This window comes from Capricornis sumatraensis, chromosome 18, assembly GCF_032405125.1.
Source record: "Capricornis sumatraensis isolate serow.1 chromosome 18, serow.2, whole genome shotgun sequence".
Classification (NCBI taxonomy): domain Eukaryota; kingdom Metazoa; phylum Chordata; class Mammalia; order Artiodactyla; family Bovidae; genus Capricornis; species Capricornis sumatraensis.
The window spans coordinates 57,766,916-57,787,859 of record NC_091086.1 but is presented as its reverse complement, the minus strand read 5'-3'; the positions used below and the strand labels follow the sequence as shown (position 1 = coordinate 57,787,859).

General features: G+C 35.4%; 1 protein-coding gene across 2 annotated transcripts in view; it reads right to left on the bottom strand.

Annotated features, from left to right (window-relative positions):
* CDH12 (cadherin 12) overlaps positions 1-20,944 on the bottom strand; it is a 326,948-nt gene that overhangs the window by 215,621 nt on the left and 90,383 nt on the right. For both annotated transcript variants that reach the window (XM_068990423.1, XM_068990424.1), the window contains exon 2: positions 9,909-10,203. In XM_068990423.1, the coding sequence (XP_068846524.1) occupies positions 9,909-10,203 (295 nt within the window). The remainder of the gene's footprint in view (positions 1-9,908; positions 10,204-20,944) is intronic.

Genomic DNA, 20,944 nt, shown 5'->3' with positions numbered 1-20,944 from the left:
AAAAAAAAAAAAGGAATCAAACACAGGGATAAAATGCTCCAGGAACACACAGTCATAACATCAGATGTCCCTGAAAATGGTTCTGCCATGCTGTGTGCTGTGGACACTTCAACACTGACACCAGAGGGATAAACAGGCCTTGTTCAATGTTATCAGATGTGTAAAACCCACTTAACACATTGCAAGGCAAGAGTGTCATCTGATAATTGGTGTTTCTTACAAATCAACAGCTTGTCTCCACACATTAACGGAAAAGAGCACTCTACACCAAAGTAAATGTAAATTGGGATAGAGAGTCTATTAGGTTCTTATATAGACTTGGCACAGTTTGAACAAAAGACAACAGTAAATATTGAGCTCATGTGTCACAGGGAGGGACTACATAACAGAAGGGGGTAAGAGCACTAGCTGAGACCTCTACAAGTTAGGCATTCCTCTGCTAGTTTTCTAAGAATGATCATCACATTATTCACAGAATCTTCCCCCATTTATTGACTGCATTTATTTTCCCCAGGCATTGGAATCAGTGCTAAACATACATTTTCTCCTTTACTGCTTGCAGTATACCTCTGGGAATAGGGTATTTAAATTCCTCATTTGTAGGAAAGGACATAAAATCAAAATGAGGTCAAATAACCTATGCAATCCTCACAACAAGGAAATGGTAGACATGGATGTGAACACTGAACAGGTTCACTGCCCCCACCTACTGTGTGGCTAGAATACACTACAGCAGAGCTCTGTCCTCTGCCTCTCTGTAGAAATCTCTTTTCATTGACTACGACTAGAAAATATCTATTCCAATAGGGAACATAATGTTTTCAAAAATCAGGATATTTATTTCAGCTTCTGATCTTATTAGCTATTGCCTAGGTCAGCTTTGGCCTCTCATATCACAACTCCTGGTGGCTCAGAAAATAAACAATCTGCCTGCAATGAAGATCGAACCTAAGGTTTGATCCCTGGGTCAGGAAGATCCCCTGGAGAAGGGAATGGCAACCCACTCCAATATTCTTGCCTGGAGAATCCTAGGGTCACAAAGAGTTGGATATAGCTGAGTGACTTTCACTCACTCATAACAAACTATGAATTAAATGCAAAACAAATGAAAGGTCCCTGATTTAGATGTTGTTAACATATTTGGAATATACAACTTAGAGGTAAGCAGTTCTTATAAGCACCCTAAATCCCTTTAAGAATCAGAAAAAAGCCATTTCCTCTTAACTCATGTTCTAGAATAATTCAGTCCTAAAGCCTTTTGTGCTGACAGAGATATGCAATTGGGGAGGGGATACAGCAACCAGATCAAGGTACCTGAGCCAGATCCGAGTGAGGGAGGTGTCCACAAAGAAGGGCTAGCAAGGGGTGTCAGGGATCGATTAGCATGACTAAGGCATCCATGTATGGGAAATATGGCCTGTGTGGGGCCTCAGAGCCCTAATGAGGTGAACAAAACCTTCTACCCACAGTGGAGGAGACAAGATGATAGAAAGAGTGGAGATCTTCAAAGCTGGAGTCACAGGGCACCTGCAAGGTGTCTTCAGGGATCGTGACAAGTAAAGACTGGGCTGATCAAACAAGAAAATTTATTAAGGATAGAACAGCCAGACTTCTCACTCTTGGAAAAGAGAGTTATAAAATATAAAAGGATTAAAAACAAGCAAACCTGGAATAAATGACGGCATTAGATTGGAGTTGAAGGTACTAGAGCATAATCGTGATTTTCAACATCTGCACAGTGATGGAGAAATAAATAGTTTGTAGCTCAGGTGGTAAAGAATCTGCCTGTGATGCAGGAGACCCCAGTTTGACTCTGGGGTTGCAAAATCCCCTGGAGGAGAGCATGACAACCTACTCCAGTATTCTTGCCTAGAGAATCCCCATGGACAGAGGAGCTTGACAGGCTACAGTCCATGGGGTCACAAAGAGTTGGACATGACTGAGTGACTAAGCACAGCAAACATGTACATGTGCATAGATTTACTATTTAGCTGTGCCCACTGAAAGAGACTGGGAATGATAATATTCTAATAAGAAAAAGCACATAGAAACCAGACTTTTGCTTCTAAATATTATTCTCCATGAGGGTGAGAAGAGAACTTCTTGAAAAAATAGCTTTCTTCTTGACTAAGGCAGCAAACATGCAAAACAAGTCCCAAGCATATTTTTGAGCCAGAAGGTCAGGAAGTATTCAACTAATTAAGGATGATATTTAAAGCACGTAGAAATCAGCTTAGTGAAGATTTCATTGACCACATCTAAAAAAATTTCAATATTAAATAGATACCAATGGATTAGAATCAATTTAATAAAATAAGAAATCGTGAGACCACAGAGATGCAAATTACTAGATGGATACTTTGAAAATATGATGATGACCAGGTTATTTGTCCAGTTTTAAAATTCCTCTTAACAAAATATGTAATAATTACAGGAAAGATAGAGCAATTTTACAGTGGAATCAACATCTAGTATAGACAACCTCTATATATGCCTCAGTTACACCTTCTTTCAGTATTCACATCTTTATCTAATCCCATTTCCTTGACTGTAGAATGGGCTTATCAAATTGATTCTTAAAAAATACATAGAATATGGCAGAAATAATAGGATATCAGACCTCCCATGTGACACAGCAGTAAAGATTCCACCTGCAGTGCAGGAGATGCAAGAGGCACAGGCTCAGCCCCTGGGTTGGGAAGAGCCCCTGGAGAAGGAAATGGCAGCCCACTCCAGTATTCTTGCTTGGAAAATACCATGGACAGAGGAGTCTGTCTGACTATAGAGGCCCTGGGGTCGCACAAAGTCAGAAACGACTTAGCACACACGCACAGTAGGACATCAATTCCAAAATAACAGCCATATGAGGGCCTTATGAAGGAGAATCTTAGGTAAGGTATATTCCTGATAACTAGCTTGACACGAAATCCACAAGAGACTTTGCAACAGAGACACTCAGGCAAATCCACGCGCTAGACAAGAGATAATACACGTTTGTAGTTTTATAGTTTTGAGTCTCTAAACCATTGGGTAATTTGTTACACAGTAGTAGATAATACAAAATTTCATTCCTGGCAGTGAGGTGCTGCTATAACAAATACTTAAAATGTGGAAATGCTTGTGTAGTCAGGCAGTGGGCTTTGAGGAGAATGTGTCAGTACAAAGTGCCTTGAACACATGGTTTATTGAATCATCATTCACTTTACTTGCAAGCTAAGTGAGGAGGCTGTAAATGAGGGCTTGCAAGAAAGTGAGAACCTTTTACTAGGAACTAGAGGAAGAGGGATCATTGTTATGCAGTGGCAGAAATTTAGCAAAACCGTTGCTTGCATTTATTTGAACAATAGAAAATACATTTAGTGACTTTTAAACAAAAACCTATCCAGGTCTTGCTGCTTTTGAAGGTTCCTGGTCTTTCCACATGGCAAATGACACTAAAAGTAAGAGGTGACTTCCATGCAAAGCTTAAATCCAGGACATTGACCTGGAACATTTTACTATATAAGACATTATGGAGACAATTGATGAAGCTTGAATAGAGTCTAAAGATTAGATTGTAATAATACATTAATGTTAATTTCCTTATTTTGATAAATGTATTTTTGTTGTGTAAGGAGAATGTCTTTATTTATAGAAAACAGGCAAAATTCCTTCTCCAGTCTCCTAATAATGGCTATGCTTATGGGGCACAGATGAAATCAATGATAGTTTCCCTGTTCATTCTATACCACTTGAGCTTCTCTATGTGCTTATGGCTGGCACATATGATAAAATATTGCTTTATCATTTTATGTTTATCTGTGGCACTTCTGTGAAAGCACAGAAGTATGGAGATTTATGCTTTGAAATAATAATAATGGTGTAAAAATTGTGTAAATAAATAATGGTATAATAAAATATTACATTTTAACTATAGTCAGGGTCTTTACTATTTCTTTCTTGGAGCTGGTCTATTAAGTATGACCATGTAGAAAATATTCTCTGTTTAAAAACCTATCAACCGAGGCTTAAGCAGTACACGATCTGTGAATTTCCAGATGTTCAATCTGGATTTAGAAAAGGCAGAGGAACAAGAAATTAAATTGCCAATAGCTGTTAGATCAGAGAGAAAGCAAGAGACTTTCAGAAAAACATCTACTTCTGCTTTATTGACTACGCCAAACCCTTTGTGTGAATCACAGCAAACTGTGGAAAACTCTTTAAGAGATGGGAATACCTGACCACTGTACTTGCCTCTTGAGAAATCTGTATGCAGGTCGAGAAGCAACAATTAGAACTAGACATGGAGCAATGAACTGGTTCCAAATTGGGAAAGGAGTACATCAAGGCTGTATATTGTCACCCTGCTTATTTAACTTAGATTCAGAGAACGTCATGCGAAATGCAGGGCTAGATGAAGCACAAGCTGCAATCAAAATTTCCAGGAGAAATACTGATAGACTCAGATATACAGATGCCACCACCCTTATGGGAGAAAGAGAAGAGGAACTAAAGAGTCTCCTGATTAAAGTGAAAGAGGAGAGTGAAAAAGCTGGCTTAAAGCTCAACATTCAGAAAACTAAGATCATGGCATCTGGTCCCATCACTTCATGGCAAATAGATGGGGAAACAATGGAAACAGTGACAGACTTTATTTTGGGGGGCTCCAAAATCACTGTAGATGGTGAATGCAGCTGTGAAATTTAAAGATGTTTGCTCCTTGGAAGAAAAGCAATGACCAACCTAGACAGCATATTAAAATGTAGAGATGTTACTTTGCCAACAATGGTCCATCTAGTCAAAGCTATGGTTTTTTAAGTAGTCATGTATGGATGTGAGAGCTGGACCAGAAAGAAGGCTTAACACTGAAGAATTGATTTTTTTGAACTGTGGTGTTGGAGAAGACTCTTGAGAATGCCTTGAATTTCAAGGAGATCCAACCAGTCAATTTTAACGAAAATCAGTCCTGAATATTCATTGGAAGGACTGATGCTAAAGTTGAAACTTTAATACTTTGGTCACCTGATGTAAAGTATTGACTCACTGAAAAGACCCTGATGCTGGGAAAAATTGAAGGCAGGAGGAGAAGGGAAAGACAGAGGATGAGGTGGTTGGTTGGCATCACCAACTCAATGGACATGAGTTTGAGCAGCTCTGGGAGTTGATGATGGACAGGTTAGCCTGGCATGCTGCAGTCCATTGGGTTGCAAAGAGTCGGACAGGACTGAGCAACTGAACTGACTGAACTGAATAACCTACCAAAAACTCCACCAACATTTTCATCCTGGAATTTATCCCCAAACTTCATGTAAAACAATGCAATTCATTAAAAAAAATATCCAAAAGGGTGCATGTTACTTATTTCTTTTTTGTGAAGCCAACAGTGTAATTCCTTGAGATGTATACAACTTAACTTAATTCTTTCTAAACATTTTTTAAACTCAGTGAATAAGAGATACTTATTCCTCTGATTTTTTTTCTGATGCACGGAACACCATCATCTAATTATAAAATAATATAGTAATATACCATCCTCTAATTATAAAATAATATAGTAATATAATATTCATATCAAAATCTCTACAAGCACAGCTGCGAATAAAAACTAATTTAAAGCTTCTGAAGAAATTTTATAAACCACTAACCATAGAAAAAGGATATAATTGATTGCACTATCTTTGTTATAAAGAACCCGGGAATCATTCCTATTTTCTGATCCATAAGAGTTTTCATAGAAAAATAAGATGAAATAGTAAATGATACTGCATATGATTATCATAATGGTTAAGGAAAACAGGAAATGCAAATCTCCATTAGTTCACTTGGCCCCTAACTATTGCTCAGGAAATGGCAGGTCTTACTTCATCAATTATGATTTACAATTAACATCTATAACATGTGCCATAGGGACCTGGTTACGAATAACCCACTCAGTGGCTTAAAAATGGCTAAGCTCAGGCTGAAGAAGAAAATACAAGTATAAATACGGATTTAAATATCTTAAACCTGTCAGCACTCTAGGAAAAGTAACTGAGACTGCACACCCTACTGATGCAAAATCATCAGATATTAAAGAGGGCTGCTGCTGCTGCTAAGACACTTCAGTCGTGTCCGACTCTGTGTGACCCCATAGACGGCAGCCCACCAGGCTCCCCCATCCCTGGGATTCTCCAGGCAAGAACACTGGAATGAGTTGCCATTTCCTTCTCCAATGCATGAAAGTAAAAAGTGAAAGTGAAGTCGCTCAGTCATGTCCGACTCTTTGTGACCCCATGGACTGCAGCCTACTAGGCTCCTCCGTCCATGGGATTAAAGAGGGCACATTATTGTAATTCATTGTTACTCCAATGATCTTACAGAATTAAGACCACATTCATAACATCCAAATTTGTCTCCAAGGAAAAACTTTGAGTTGGGGAATATCTGGATCATAAAGTAATTTCCTTAGGTCAGAGTAAAGGCAATTTATCTGTGAATATTACTTCCATAGCATATTAGATGTAGCACAAGTTAGTGACAAAGTGACCTTTCTCTTAAACAATTCATAGATTCGCTAGAATTTTCTTCAACTTTGGGGAACTAAATATATTCCATAGTCTTAGAAGTCTTAAATACCAATTTCCCTCAAAAATGTTTACTATCTTGCTCACCGCTATCCTTCCTTTGTAGAGTTATGAGTTTTATAATTTTCACATTTGTTCATTTTGATTCCAGGTTTAATCATTCATCATATTTTCAGATGTAAAATCCATTATTGCTAATTTGGCATTTGCCTAATAGATTTTTTTCTTGACCTTTTATATCACAATTAAGCTTTTTGTTGACCAATCTTTCAGTTGTGTTCTACTCTTTGTTACTCTTTGTAGCCCTCCAGGTTCCTCTGTCCATGGGGTTTCCCAGGCAAGAATACTAGAGTGGATCACCATGTCCTCCTCCAGGGGATCTTCCCAACCCAGGGATCGAACCCATGTCTCCTCTATTGGCAGGTGGGTTCTTTATCCCTGAGCTACTAGGGAAGCCAAAATGAATGTTAATTTAACTTGAATATTTTTTGACTATCTGTTGAGGAAAAAAAAAAAAAATTATATTGAGAAATAGAAGAGTAAGCCAAAGTTCCCTGATTAAAGAAATTTGAAATCTCTCTTGCTCCCATGTATGGAAGTGGAACAGATGAGGCTGACTGGAGAAGGAATGATATCACCTCTCACTGATACAATTTGCTTAGATATGTATTTTTTAAATTGGCTGTGTCTTTCAGTAAAAATGAAATAGGAGCATTCCCGATTATTGGGGAAGGGTAGTTGTTTTCCAGAGAACACCTCAAGCGTGGATATTCAAAGCCAACTGTGAGATTTTCCACAATAGCTACATTGTCCAATACTCCATAGTCAGTTCTATCTGGTCTTGACTGTATATTATTTTAATAGTCCAGGGAAAATGACACAGAGGCAGGGATTTCCTAAAAGGGATGTAGTAAAAGAAAACAGAGGGTGGGGGGGGGGGGGGGGGCACATGGGCCAATTAGAGCAGTAAGCCATTTCCCAATGCTAAGGAGGGTATGCTTGGGAATGGAATTCAGGTGCTCTAGGGACATAACTGTGATGTTAGGATGCAGTTGTGGTTTTTTATTTTTTGGTCAAGTAAAAGCTGAAACAACAACTCTCACAAAACTAACCAGGTCTTCTCTTAATAGGTGTAATTGGTTATATGTATATGTAGGATTCTGGGAGATGGCAAAAGTAGTGCCTGATAGTTTTTCAATTTCTAATATTTAATATGTAAATGGTGTTTACACTTGTTAGTATTTATCTGAAAATGACATATTCTGTAAACACAATCCAAGAATACTTGGGTGAACTCATAGCATATGATACAGTTCCATATTCAAAAGAAACACTCCTCTATTACTAAAAATACTATATTTTAAAAGGAGGATGCATTGAAAATAAGTTTAGGTTTTTACAGAAGTCTCTTGACTAACCAGTGAGAAATTCTGGCTATGGTATATGGCAAAGTATTTTAAGGAACCTGTTCTTCCATGGATCTTTCTGATAACTCATGGTAGTGAAGCAAACTCTGTCTCACCCCAGTACCAAACCTGAACCACTCAGTTCTCTTACTCATCTACCTTTCACTTGAATTTCTGGATTTATTTCTCTCTTCAGGCACTAGCTGAAAATTCTTTATATAAAGAATTTTTATAAATCCTTATATAAAGTTTCAGCACTTTAGCCCTATCCTTTCTCGTAATTGGCATAACAAAAGACCTAATGGATTATAATAAGACAAAATTTTCTAATACTGCAGAGGGATGTGTCTGTTTGCTTTAAGGATGCTGTTTCAGTACTAAAGAGTAACTAACGGTCATGAATTCATGTAAATACTTCCAATTTACATGAAGTAAGCACCAGGTTAAAGTACTTATGCACTGGATTTCATTGTCTTCTTAAAAGCCATATTTTGTCTCAAAGTACTATCTTCATTTTTCTCCCCCCACCCTTCATTTTTTTCTACTTGTACTTATCTTCAAAGTGCAAGTTTATAAACAGCTGTCCGTATTTTCAGGGACTATTTTCTAATAAGACTTTTTCCAAACTGTATTTCTAAATCGCTAGGAATCATAGCATAGCATAAAAGAAGCAGTTCCAAAAAAAAAAAAAAAAAAAAAGTAGCCCTGAGTATGCACACAAAAGTTTAAAATCGAGTGAACTCCTCTGAGCTGATTTCTTAGGTCAAGGAAAGAAAATGGTCTTTGAATGCCTGATAAGGTCACAGACACAATTTCCAGTGCGTTTATGGTAAATCCATGTGACAACTCCTACAGCCACTAACCTGCGTCTGCCCTCAGGGTACCCTGTACAATCTTCTTTGCATGTCTGGGATGGCTGAGGGGGCAGCAGGAGCCCTCTGAGAAACGTCAGACTTAGGAAATATTAGCAGTGGCTCACATAGAGCATTTCCAGTTGAAACCAGAATTGATGAGGAACTTTATCTTACAAATGTGCTACAAACCAGAAGTTACTATGAAATAAATTCAGGGATTGGTTGTGGTGACTGGGCAATAAAAGTTATAATTAAAAATTGTCATTAACGCTGGAATCCTTAACTCATTGGTCCTAAAATACATATTATAGGACTTTGTGAATTTCAGTTGTTGTTGTTCAGTTGCCAAGTCGTGTCTAACTTTTTGTGACCCCATCAGGCTTCTCTGTCCTTCACTATCTCACGGGTTTGCTCAAACTGTGCTCAAACAGTGTCTGTTGAATCAGCGATGCCATCCTTTGGGAATTTAGGTAGTAAAATTTATATTATATTTAAATTGCTAAGAATTATGATGATACTATAGCCTAACTGTAAATTTATTCTAGTAATGGCTATATAATGATACTTGCCTCTGGGTTTGATGGAATAACGCTATGGGTTATTATAGACACAATACCTTTTTTTTTCAAAGTCTCTTTGGATAGCTCCAAAGCATGAAACACATCCCTTTATGAACTCCTTCCAGATGAAATGCATGTTTTGGATAATTTATTTTGGGCCAAGACTTACTATTTGGTATTTGGTGTTACCTCCAGAACTGTGTAGGAGTCTGAATTTGTAATGGCAATCACTTTCAGTACAAAGTGTGTTATGTCCTTAAAATAAAATGGCATTCTATGAATTCAGGAAAATATAAAGATTGTGAAATAGTGAAGAAATGTTATATATTCTAGATATTTATGTATCTATTCAAGCATTTAAAATGGAGCAAGACAGGAAAAAAGTAGAAAAAAATGTTGAAAAAGTAAATGAAATTAGTTGTATCCTACATAGTGCAAGAATAATCTTCTGGGTTACAAGTAAGATATTTCCATCAACCTGAAGAAAAATACTTGTTGAAAAGGCCTTATCGTAGCATCTGACAGAATTTTTAGTTGCTTACTCACCCACAGGAGACATTTCTGGAACACTAGCAATGTAAGGTCCGTCCAAAAACTTCGGCTCATTATCATTAATATCCTGCACTTTGATGATGAATTCTGATTCAGGCTCCAGGGGCTTCCTGGTTTCTATGTCCACAGCCTGAGCACGAAGTGTATAGAAAGGTTTTTCCTCTCTATCCAGGCTCCTTATGGCATGAATGTCCCCTGTAGTTTCATCAATGGTAAAAACAGTGCCAGCGCCATCTCCCGAGAGGGTGTATTTTACAGTGCCCTCTCCTTTATCTAAGTCAGAATGGAGCTTTAGGGAGAGAGAGAGAGACAGAAAGAAACACCATTAAAGGGATGGTCACATGTTAAAAAGTCATACTTGTAGTATAATTTTTTATCAGAAAAGTTAAACCAAAATCTTATGGCTCTTTTCTCCCTTTTCCCTTTTATTTCACCAATGTTATTTTTTTTACAAATATTTTTAACACAAAAATTTGAAAAATGTATGGTGAGCACCTACATATTCTATATATCTCAGAGATTCCACTGTTTCCCTTTCAATCTTCTATACAGGACTTTTGATTTATCACAGAGAGAGATAGCACATCTATCCATTCATTAACTCTCCTGTCAGTCTATCTTATTTCTCCATTCATTACCGAGGTCAGAAGTATAGCCCCAATCCATCAACAGGTATAAATATAATGATTTTGAACATTTTCTTCTTTCATATACTTTGGGGGATGAAATTTCATAAAATGAAATGCACAACTCTTAAGCATACTTATTGCTTCATTTTAAATGACTGTTGTATTAAAATAAATTAGCTGATATATATTAAATCAGTCCATAGTGTCACAGAGAATCAGGCATGACTGAGCATGCAGATGCATGCACACATATTAAATCAAAAACCTTCCAAATACCCTAAAGATAGAAGTCAATAATGTGCATCCAGTGAGAGATATAGTAAAAAAAAAAACAAAAAACAAAAAAACTCAGAAAACACTATCGTTTCATTTGAAATGAGAGGACAGTTTTGGCGTACCAGGTCGATTTTATTTTTTTTTTGTTTGTTTGTTTGTTTTGTTTTCCTTTTTTTTTCTTTTGATTTTTTTATTTTTTCTTTTTCCAGGTCGATTTTAGATATGAATGATGGAGTATCTCGTTTTAACAGACTGACTCTCAATAAGTTATTCAATCTTACTCAGCCAGATGATGGGTAGAATAACTGATTATTTCTTCAGATTCACAAATGTTTAGCTATTATCTGTACTATATATTTGAAATCTAATAATATAGAAGTTTTGGATTTCTGCTCATTTCTTTTGAAATTCAGCACATGTCTAATTGACTGTAATACAATATGGAATGAGATACATAGAAATGTAATAGAGGAGAAGACCATTAAAAAGAGAAATTATTATTGTGTTTATTGTGTATTATTGTATTGTAAATCAGTGTTTTTCAAACTGGAGTCCAAGATTTAACATAAGATGATCCTGATGCTGGGAAAGATTGAAGGCAAAAGGAGAAGAGGGCAGCAGAAGATGAGATGGTTAGATAGCATCACTGACTCGATGGACACGAAATTGAGCAAACTCCAGGAGATAGTGGAGTACAGGGAAGCCTGGCGTGCAGCAGTCCATGGGGGTCACAAAGAGTCAGACACAACTGAAGCGGCTGGGCATGCATGTAAATTATATAAATGTTTCATTATATACAATCTCTAAGAATATGTATAAGTGAAAGTCACTCAGTTGTGCCTGACTGTTTGAGACCCCATGGACTATACAGCCCATGGAATTCTCCAGGTCAGAATACTGGAGTGGGTAGCCTTTCCCTTCTCCTGGGAATCTTCCCACACCAGGGATCAAACCCAGGTCTCCCTCATCGCAGGTGGATTCTTCACCAGCTAAGCCACAAGGGAATTCCCAAGAATATGTATACTCATATATATAATGTGAATAATATGCATTCATATTCTACTTAGATTTAAAAGGATGTATATTTTTATAAATCATATTAATTTTCATTCAGATATTGATCTGAAATGTTTTAAAATATTTTTATCTGATTTCAATGTTCAAATTTTTAGATTTAAAAGTTCATTCCAGTCAACAGAGTAACCAAAGAAAATATGTTAAACTGATAGTGTGACCGAAACCATTTGTGGCATATTTGAGAAAGCAAAGGCAACCCACTTCAGTACTCTTTCCTGGGGAATCCCATGGACGGAGGAGCCTTGTAGGCTACAGTCTATGGGGTCGCGAAGAGTCAGACACGACTGAGTGACCACTTTGACTTTTCACTTTCATGCACTAGAGGAGGAAATGGCAACCCACTCCAGTATTCTTGCCTGGAGAATCCCAGGGATGCAGAGCCTGGTGAGCTGCTGTCTATGGGGTCACAGAGAGTCGGACACGACTGACGTGACTTAGCAGCAGCAGCAGCAGCATGCAAGTTTAACCCCCTTGCAAAATTTTGGATAAGGATGAGTTTTGTTTTTCTTAATGTTTCAACACAGCCTAAAAGTTTTGAAAATATTTTAAAGCGTATAATTATCCTTTGCAAATAGGCATTGTGTGTATTAGTAATATTAAAAAAAAAATCACTCAACTTTGTTACATCTTTGTTCTTAAACTCAACATCTTCCTTTAGATTCAGTAAAATAACATCATCCTTCATATTAATGTCATTAAATGACTCTATTCATTTTTTGAATTTGTATTTATTTCAAATGGCTCTGAAGTACACTTGCATAAGTGCATAAGCAAAGAATTTATACTGGGTAAATGCTATAATTTAAACAATGAGAAAACTAGAAAGGAGCACCACTTTTTTATTTTTCCTTAAAAGTTTCTGTATATTTTACTCAAGTCTAAGGAAAATTGCTAAAAATGACAGGAAGAAGTTTTTTTTTCCTCCTAATTTTTTATAAACTGCTATGAAGCATAGGAAGTTTCAAGCGTAAAATCAAGCTGTAGATAAATGTTCTTTGAACTTAGGAATTTCAAATTGCAAATTTCACCCATACTATTAAAGATTTTCAACACAGTGAGCATTACTTTTGCTTTCAAATTTATCTGAAAATATGAGACAGGCGAAAGCAATGACTTTATAAACTGGATCTATTTTGCCAATGGCCCCAAAGAATATCTGCTAATTTTGTGGGAACCAAGTGAAAATTCTAAGTAGGTTTTTACAATGTGATCCAAGTAGAGCTACCAAAAATATCTTCATTTAGCCAAAATCAGAACTGTTTTCTTTTCAAACTGACATAAGACCAAAAAAGCAAATGTGTTTTCAGTTCATGGATCCAAGATTCAAATTAAATTCAATTGCTGCTACTCCTTACACATCTATCTTTTCCTTCTAATTTAAAGCTGGGTTTTGCAGAGATTAAAGCTTCAGAAGAAATGTGTGAAAAGATGTTAAAATTTAAACTGAAAATGAGATTGATGAAGGTAAAATTCTCTAGAGGATTAGAATGGTTATAGCGGTTTATTGCATGATAATACCTTAAAGAAGATCACCTGCAACATCTGGCACTGACAGGCAATGTTTAAAATTACTTACTCTGTATTGATTGAGTCCACTATATGCATGACTAGCTAAAAGTATAGGTATTTTTGCAACATTAGTTCTAATGTTAAATGATGTTGGCCTGATGTTGGGTATCTACGAAATTTTTTTTTTTTTTTGTATTACATATAAAATAATTTGAGTAGAGAATGTTGTAAGCTAACATGAAAATCTCCATCATCTTCTTACCTAGAGATAACTTCTATCACTTTATACCCTTTCCATTATATATATACACATTCTTATATAAATATATCTGAAAGTTTATATATATATATATATATATATATATATATATATATATATATATGTATATATTTAATATGATTTTATGTGCTGCTGGACTGTGCAGTCTCTTCGGTCATGTCCAACTCTTTGTGACCCTAATGATCACAGAAGGCAAGGCTCCTCTGCCCATGTCACTCTCTAGGCAAGAATACTGAAGGATGCCCTCCTCTAGGGGATCTCCCTGACCCAGAGGTCGAACTCATGTTTCTTGAGTCTCTTGCATTGGCAGGCAGGTTCTTTACCACTAGTGACAACTAGGAAGCCTGTAATTTTATATGCATATATAATATTCTCTTATTATAAATACATATAAATGATATAAAAATGAGGAATTGGTCAACATTTTCCATTACCATAATCATTTCCAGTGTAATTTTAAATTCTTCAGAATTACTTTTTAATACCTGCATTATCTTTTTTAAAGGAAGTTGAGTGATTCAATGGCTTTTGCTTAGCCTTTCATAAGTATGTGATAACTATGTGTGTGTTGTCCTGTTTAATTCCATAATAAACAGGCAAATATAAATAGAAGGGTAATTATCCAGACCAAAAATGTGATGTTTTTTATGAATCAAAAGTTTTTGAATCTTGAATGATTCCAGAACTTGCTCTCCATAGATGAAGTTGATTTCTTAAAAATTTTAGCAATGTAAGTCAGGCTCAGTTTACATTATGAAGCTTCTTCTTTGTCTTAATTTCATTTAGCAGGAGAGAGGATCACAGAAGAGTTCACTTATTGAGTTTCATCTTTTGGGTTGTGTAACTGTGAACAATCACAGATGCATCTTACAGAGAAGCTTTAAGCTTCATGTATAGCAAGCTAATAATTCAACAAGGGTAAAATTATTTTCCTTTATAGCAATTTAAAAATAACAGTAAGAAATGTTTCTTATTCCAATTGTTTTGCTTTAAAAGCTATTTCTGAGTAGGTGCTGACTATATTTACAGACTGAAGCAGCCAACTCCAGTAATATCATCTTTTAGTATTGACACTTAAAATAAAATTTCTGCCAGAAGCAGAGTTCCATAAATGGTGTATATAGAAATATGCACTGTCCAGGCAGTTGTTTTGTGGAAGTGGTGTTGTTATTTTCTCATGTTTTCCAAGTCATCTCAGATGGAGCGTGAAAATGAGATGCCAAGAGAGGCTTAAAAAAGATGCTGAGGACTAGCTTCAGAATGTGAGCAAATCTGAATTCCAGTGCCTAAAAGTTTTGAGAAAGCCAGCCTAAAGTGTTTACCAGCATCTCCCTGATTATATTTTAGAAACTGATGCACAATAAAAAAAAAGAAAGAAATATATTCTTATTTTCTCTGGGTTTAAAAGTGTGCATAATATCACTACAACCAGCAGTGATTTTATTTCCATTTGCTATTTCCCAGAATAAGCAGTGGTTACCAGACATGAGAAGGGCATAGAGTACGTTGAGCAGAGAAATGTATAATTTTGACAATTTTTTTTTTTACTGGAAAGTTAAAAATTTGTTGTTGTTGTTGAATTGTTACCTCATGCCTGACTCTTTGTGATCCCATTGACCAGCAGGTCAGGCATCCCTATCCTTCAGTATCTCCTGGAATTTACTCAATCTCATGACCACTGAGTCAATGAAGCTATCCAACCATCTCATCCTCAGTCACTCTCTTCTCCTCCTGCCCTCACTCCTTCCTAGCATCAGGATCTTTTCCAGTGAGTCAGTTCTTCGCATCCAGTGGCCAAAGTGTTGGAGTTTCAGCTTCAGCATCAGTCCTTTCAGTGAGTATTCAGGGTTGATTTCGTTTAGGACTGATTTTGTCTCCTTGCTGTCCAAGAGACTTTCAAGCGCCTTCTTCAGCATCACAATTTGAAAGAAATATTTGACTTGGTGTAAATACCTGCAAACTACTTTACTATGTGTTTATGGGTATTATGGTATTATGGGTATTAATCTAACCTGCTTTTTTAGATTATATTGTAAACAATTTGCTTTTTCAATAAGTATGAATTTATTACATCTATTTATGTTAATCACAAGTATTTTAATCAAAACAATACATTGGAATGGCTAAAATCAGAGTATGGAAGTGTTTATAATATACAATTTTTACACTCTTTTTCTCTGTCTTTCTCACCAGGGAAATCTGTATCTATTGTCTAACAGAAACCAACAGTAACACTGATGTCTGATGGATATATCCATTGCAAGTACAGAGCTTGTTTTTTCTCCCCCTTATATTTTCTTCTAAAATATTTGCAACCTTATTTTCATTTTGAAATTCTAATTATTTAGAACGTTGTTTCCAAGTATGAGTTTATGTGTGCTTGTGTTTTGAATAGTGTGTCCAGATATGAGTTGATACGTTTATGATTCATTGGGTTGGGCACTTAGCAAATTCTTTCAATTAAAAAACTATTTTCCTTCAGCACTGAGAAATTTCTTTCTATGATTATTTCCATAATTAAGTTCTATCCTTTGTCTTCTCTATTGTTTATCTAGAATTCATTCATTCAATGTTAGACCTCATGCACCTTCTATAAATAGTATACTCTTTCTACAGTTATTCGTTCCTATATATTTTGGTCTATTATGTGAAAAAATTAAAACCTATCTTAAAATTATGTATTACTTTCTATATTTTCAAAGTCAATAAACATGTCCCCATGTGTGCATACATGCACACATACCACAGACATATTAATTTCCAAGATATTTTCTTTTACTATGAATGTCCCCGCTTAATAGAATCATGCTTTTGTTTTGTGTCCACTGGGGATGCCTGAATCTTTTCGAGAACTCTAATTTGTATATATATATATGTGCATGTGTGTGTGTTCCCTAAACTTTCTGTTCCTTCAGGATCACTTTTTGTTTTTTGTATTTGAGCCTTTATTTTTCATATCACTGGCTTTCCTCAAATGTTTGATAACTCTCACTCATCAGTTCATATTTAAGAATAGAGTTTTGAAATTGCAGGATGAATTTGATTACAGTTTTGTCCTAGGTTGAATGGACAATGGAGCTCTATCAGTGACCGAATTCTTTTCAGATTGTCTTTAGAAGAACTTCTTTTAAAAAAAAAAAAAAAGTCTTTATTGTTTACATATGACTCATTTATGTCTGGATTCCATGCATTATCATGCAGGTGGGAGGAATTCTGTACACAGACTATCAGTTAATCTCCATATTTTGTCATCCTTTTCTCTTAATCTTTGGCATTTTTGAGTCTTTTTCAGAATTTTTCCTCCTTAGTTGGATCCCTCTCAATACAAATGCTTGTAAGTAGTTTTTAATTTATTTGACCAGTCACCGATCCTTCACCCACTTACTGGTTTATAGAAATTGGCTATACTATCTGATGCCCTGCATACCACCTGGATCAAGATTATAGCTGTCATCACCCAGTCATATTCAATTTTCTCCCCTTATCACTCCAAATATAGTTCTTTAGTTTTTTAAACATTGATCCAAGCAAGATTTAAGCATTGCATTTGAATTTTGTCTTTATTTTCTTTAAGTTTAAAACAATCATGCCTATTAATATTACATTCTTGTCATTATCTTCTTTAAGAAACTAGGCTCTCATTCTAAACATGTCTGCTAGAACAAGAAACTTCCTGATGTGTCTTTAAATCTTTACTATTCTGTCTTAGACTATCTCTTCTTCAGTTTTTAAGTATATATGAGTCAATATGGTGCCAAAACAGTGTGTGTGTGTGTGTGTGTGTGTGTGTGTGTGTGTGTGTGTGTGTGGTGTTGCTTCAGTCATGTCCACTGTGTGTGACCCTATGGACTATAGCCGGCCATGCTCTCCTGTCCCTGGGATTCCCTAGGCAAGAATACTGGAGTGGGTTGCCATTATGCCCTACTTAATATTGAGATCCTTGTAACACAAATTACAGACATCTTCCACCAGCCATCTTCATAAACACATTCAGTCTAAGAGAAAAACTTCCCAGTATAGGATGTGCCTCAGTAAATTTTGGTGTAATAGCAGCATGTAAGTGGTAACATTTATTTTCAGTTAGAAAATCTATGATTATGAAGGCTGCAGAATGACTTATTACTATGGTTCAGCAGTCTATGCGTGAGATAAGAGGTAATATTATTTACATACAGGATTCATTCTCATAAATGGGACAAAATGAATGTAAGAAATTTTTATGTGAGTTTCTTTGGCTGAAATAATCTTATTATGTATAAAGCAAACTACTTTTGCTACATTTTCTTTGGTTAACATAAAAGACTTAGTGTGCCCTGTTTTGTAGTTGCTCAGTTGTCAGGAACCTTACAGTGGTCACTGTAAGAGCTACAAAGTGATTAGATTATGTTCAAGGAATCGTTTATTGATGAAAGACCAGACACAAAGATGATCTATAACCCTGCCAGAGTAATGACACAATGCAAAATATCTGTCTTTTGGAAGCCACAGAATGCCCAAGAATATTTGGCATTCTATTCCATTCTGCCCCCTAAGGGGACTCATTTGTTCTTCCTAGCTTGACTGTTGTCATTTGACAAGGGGGATATCACTTTACAAGGCTGGGAATTCCCTTTAACAGCCCAATGTGAGTTCAGAACTCCCCTGACTGGGTTACAGACCCAAAGCTATTTATCATCTGGAAATATTTCACCTTCTATTTAAGAGAGTAAAGATTCATTTCAAAAAGGCCCAAACCTCCCCCGAGGTAAGCCACAGAAAAGCAAAGAAGAACAAAGACTGTTTACAATGCTTGGGAACAATAAAAATTGATGTGCTTGGACATATTATACATCCCATTAAAGAAAAAACATACTCTTCTCCGGATGTTCTCTTTCATCTTTCTTTTTCTCCTTGAAGATTGCATGTGTGGCTACATGTGAGGAGCATTCTAACTAATTTTTTAGATTGTCATATATTACAACTTTAGCTTTTACAGATTACTTTATATCATTTGAGAGTGTCACAATGTATTAATAGGTACTTCTGTAAAAGTTTGAGAGGTCATTGGAATGGTGCCTGGATTTAGGAGGAAAAATATGGATAGACAAGGTCAAAATAATTTCTTTCCTACAATTCCAAAGCTGTAAAACATTTTTCACAAAGTCAGGGTTTTAGTAAAAAAAAAAAATCTTAAACAATAAACTAGCAATAAACTAGTCTTATTAAATTGTCAGAATCTCTCTTTGCAGTAAAATTGTATTTTATGTATTATTTCAAATATGGTTATTTTTCAGAATGCTAGATAAATTTGTATGAATTATTCTAAATGTAAAGTAAATGCCAAAAATAATGCAGAAAGTAATGCCAATAATAATGGATTATTAGTAATCAAGATACAGTATTATAGCTAGAGGTAATTTATTAATTTATTACCATTTTGTCTGTGTATTATTACTTTTATTATTTGCCTTTACTGAATAGAAGGCACTATGTTGTATATTTTATAAGCTTTATTTAATTCTCAAAATGATCAATGATATGCTAAAATTAGAGATTTGAGAGAGAAAATTTTTAAACTAAATTCTAATAGTTTAACATGTTTAATTTTCTATTGCTATATGTTCTATCCTAAATTCTTAGTAACCATATCTAATAACTCTAATAAATCAAGCAGACCCAAATACTAACTCTAATATAAATAATGGAATGGTCTAAAATCTATGATTATGAGCATCAAAATCTAGGTTTAGAGTCCTAAATCCATTTGTCCTTACCTGGACATTACTGTGTAACTTAATACATGTCTGTGGACTTCAGAATCCTCATATGTAAAATGTGGATTTTAACATTTGTATCATAAATTTGGGGGATACTGTAGAGAATTTGACTTCATGTTGTCCATTTTCTTACATTTATCTCCATTTATATCCAAATGAGCCCAGGATAGCAATATTTGTTTTTATTTGTATCAATTTATGCTCATATGTGCTAATTGGATCCAAAATAGTGGAAAAAAAATGCTATCAGGCTTCTACTTTTGGCTAGACAATTTTTAGTGGTTTTATATACTTTCTATATTTAATGCTCAGAACAACCCTATAGGTACAACTCTATTAACACCATTATTTTGTAGATATAGAACTTGAGGCACAGAGAGGCTATTTCCTCAGGACACACATAGAAAGATACAAAGATGAGATTCCAATCAGGTAGCCTACATAAGTGCATGTCACTAGCACTTAAACCAAACGTTTCCTTTCAATTTGGAAATTATAATGTCATTTTCATTAATTTTTGAAATCATCTCTCTTGAGAGGAAACACACGCATATACATTGAATCTTTGGTCAGATAATTGGCTTAGCCACAGATGGAAGCTACCTAAGTCTTAGCTTTGTGAAATCAGTTGGAACAACACCCAGTTGTACTATTATGGGTGCATTAATGAGAATGATTTTATTCAAAAATGCTTCAGACTGCTGACTAGTGATTGCACTACACACTAGAGAATATCATTTCGTTTTTTTTCAGAGACACAGGAGTCCAGAGTCCAGTAGGGAACAGCATGAGCCATAATAACAAAGATATTCATTCAAAACACTGTCTGTTTCGACAGTTGTGTGCCTCTCAAATAACAAATTTCCATAGAAACTTTTGATGAGCATATACCATATAATTTTAATATATTATATCTGTTTTATTAAAATACAAAGTGATATTACATTTGTAGTTAGAAAGCATCATCTAAGTAATATGCTGTGTCAGTTACAGATTTGGAACAATTAATAGTCAATTAGAAAGAGGTGAAAATCTCTTGGACAGAGAGGTCTGGCAGGCTAAAGTTCATGAGGTTGCAAAAGAGTCAGACACAACTTAACCACTAAACAACAGCAGAACAGAAGTGAACAATATTTATGTTGAAGAGAATATAACTAACTTTTATATTAATTAAAATTATTTTTTGCAGATTTTGCACATGTTTACACTACAGTTTGCTTTGAAACATATAAAAATCCACCAGCTTAAAAACAAACTCGAGTAACTACTTCATTAAAGAAACGGTCATAACATGTGTGGTCATTTCATCAATGTACTACTTACAATGCACTAATAATCACAGATAAACACATGAATGTGCTTCAGAATGTTTAGACATGTGTACATGTTGTATGTGAGAGAAAAAAGAGAAAGAGTTGGTATTTATACATTTTCAAGTGTTCACACATGCATATTTTTGTAAAATGAATAAAGGTCAAGTAGATATACATACTATAAATCAAT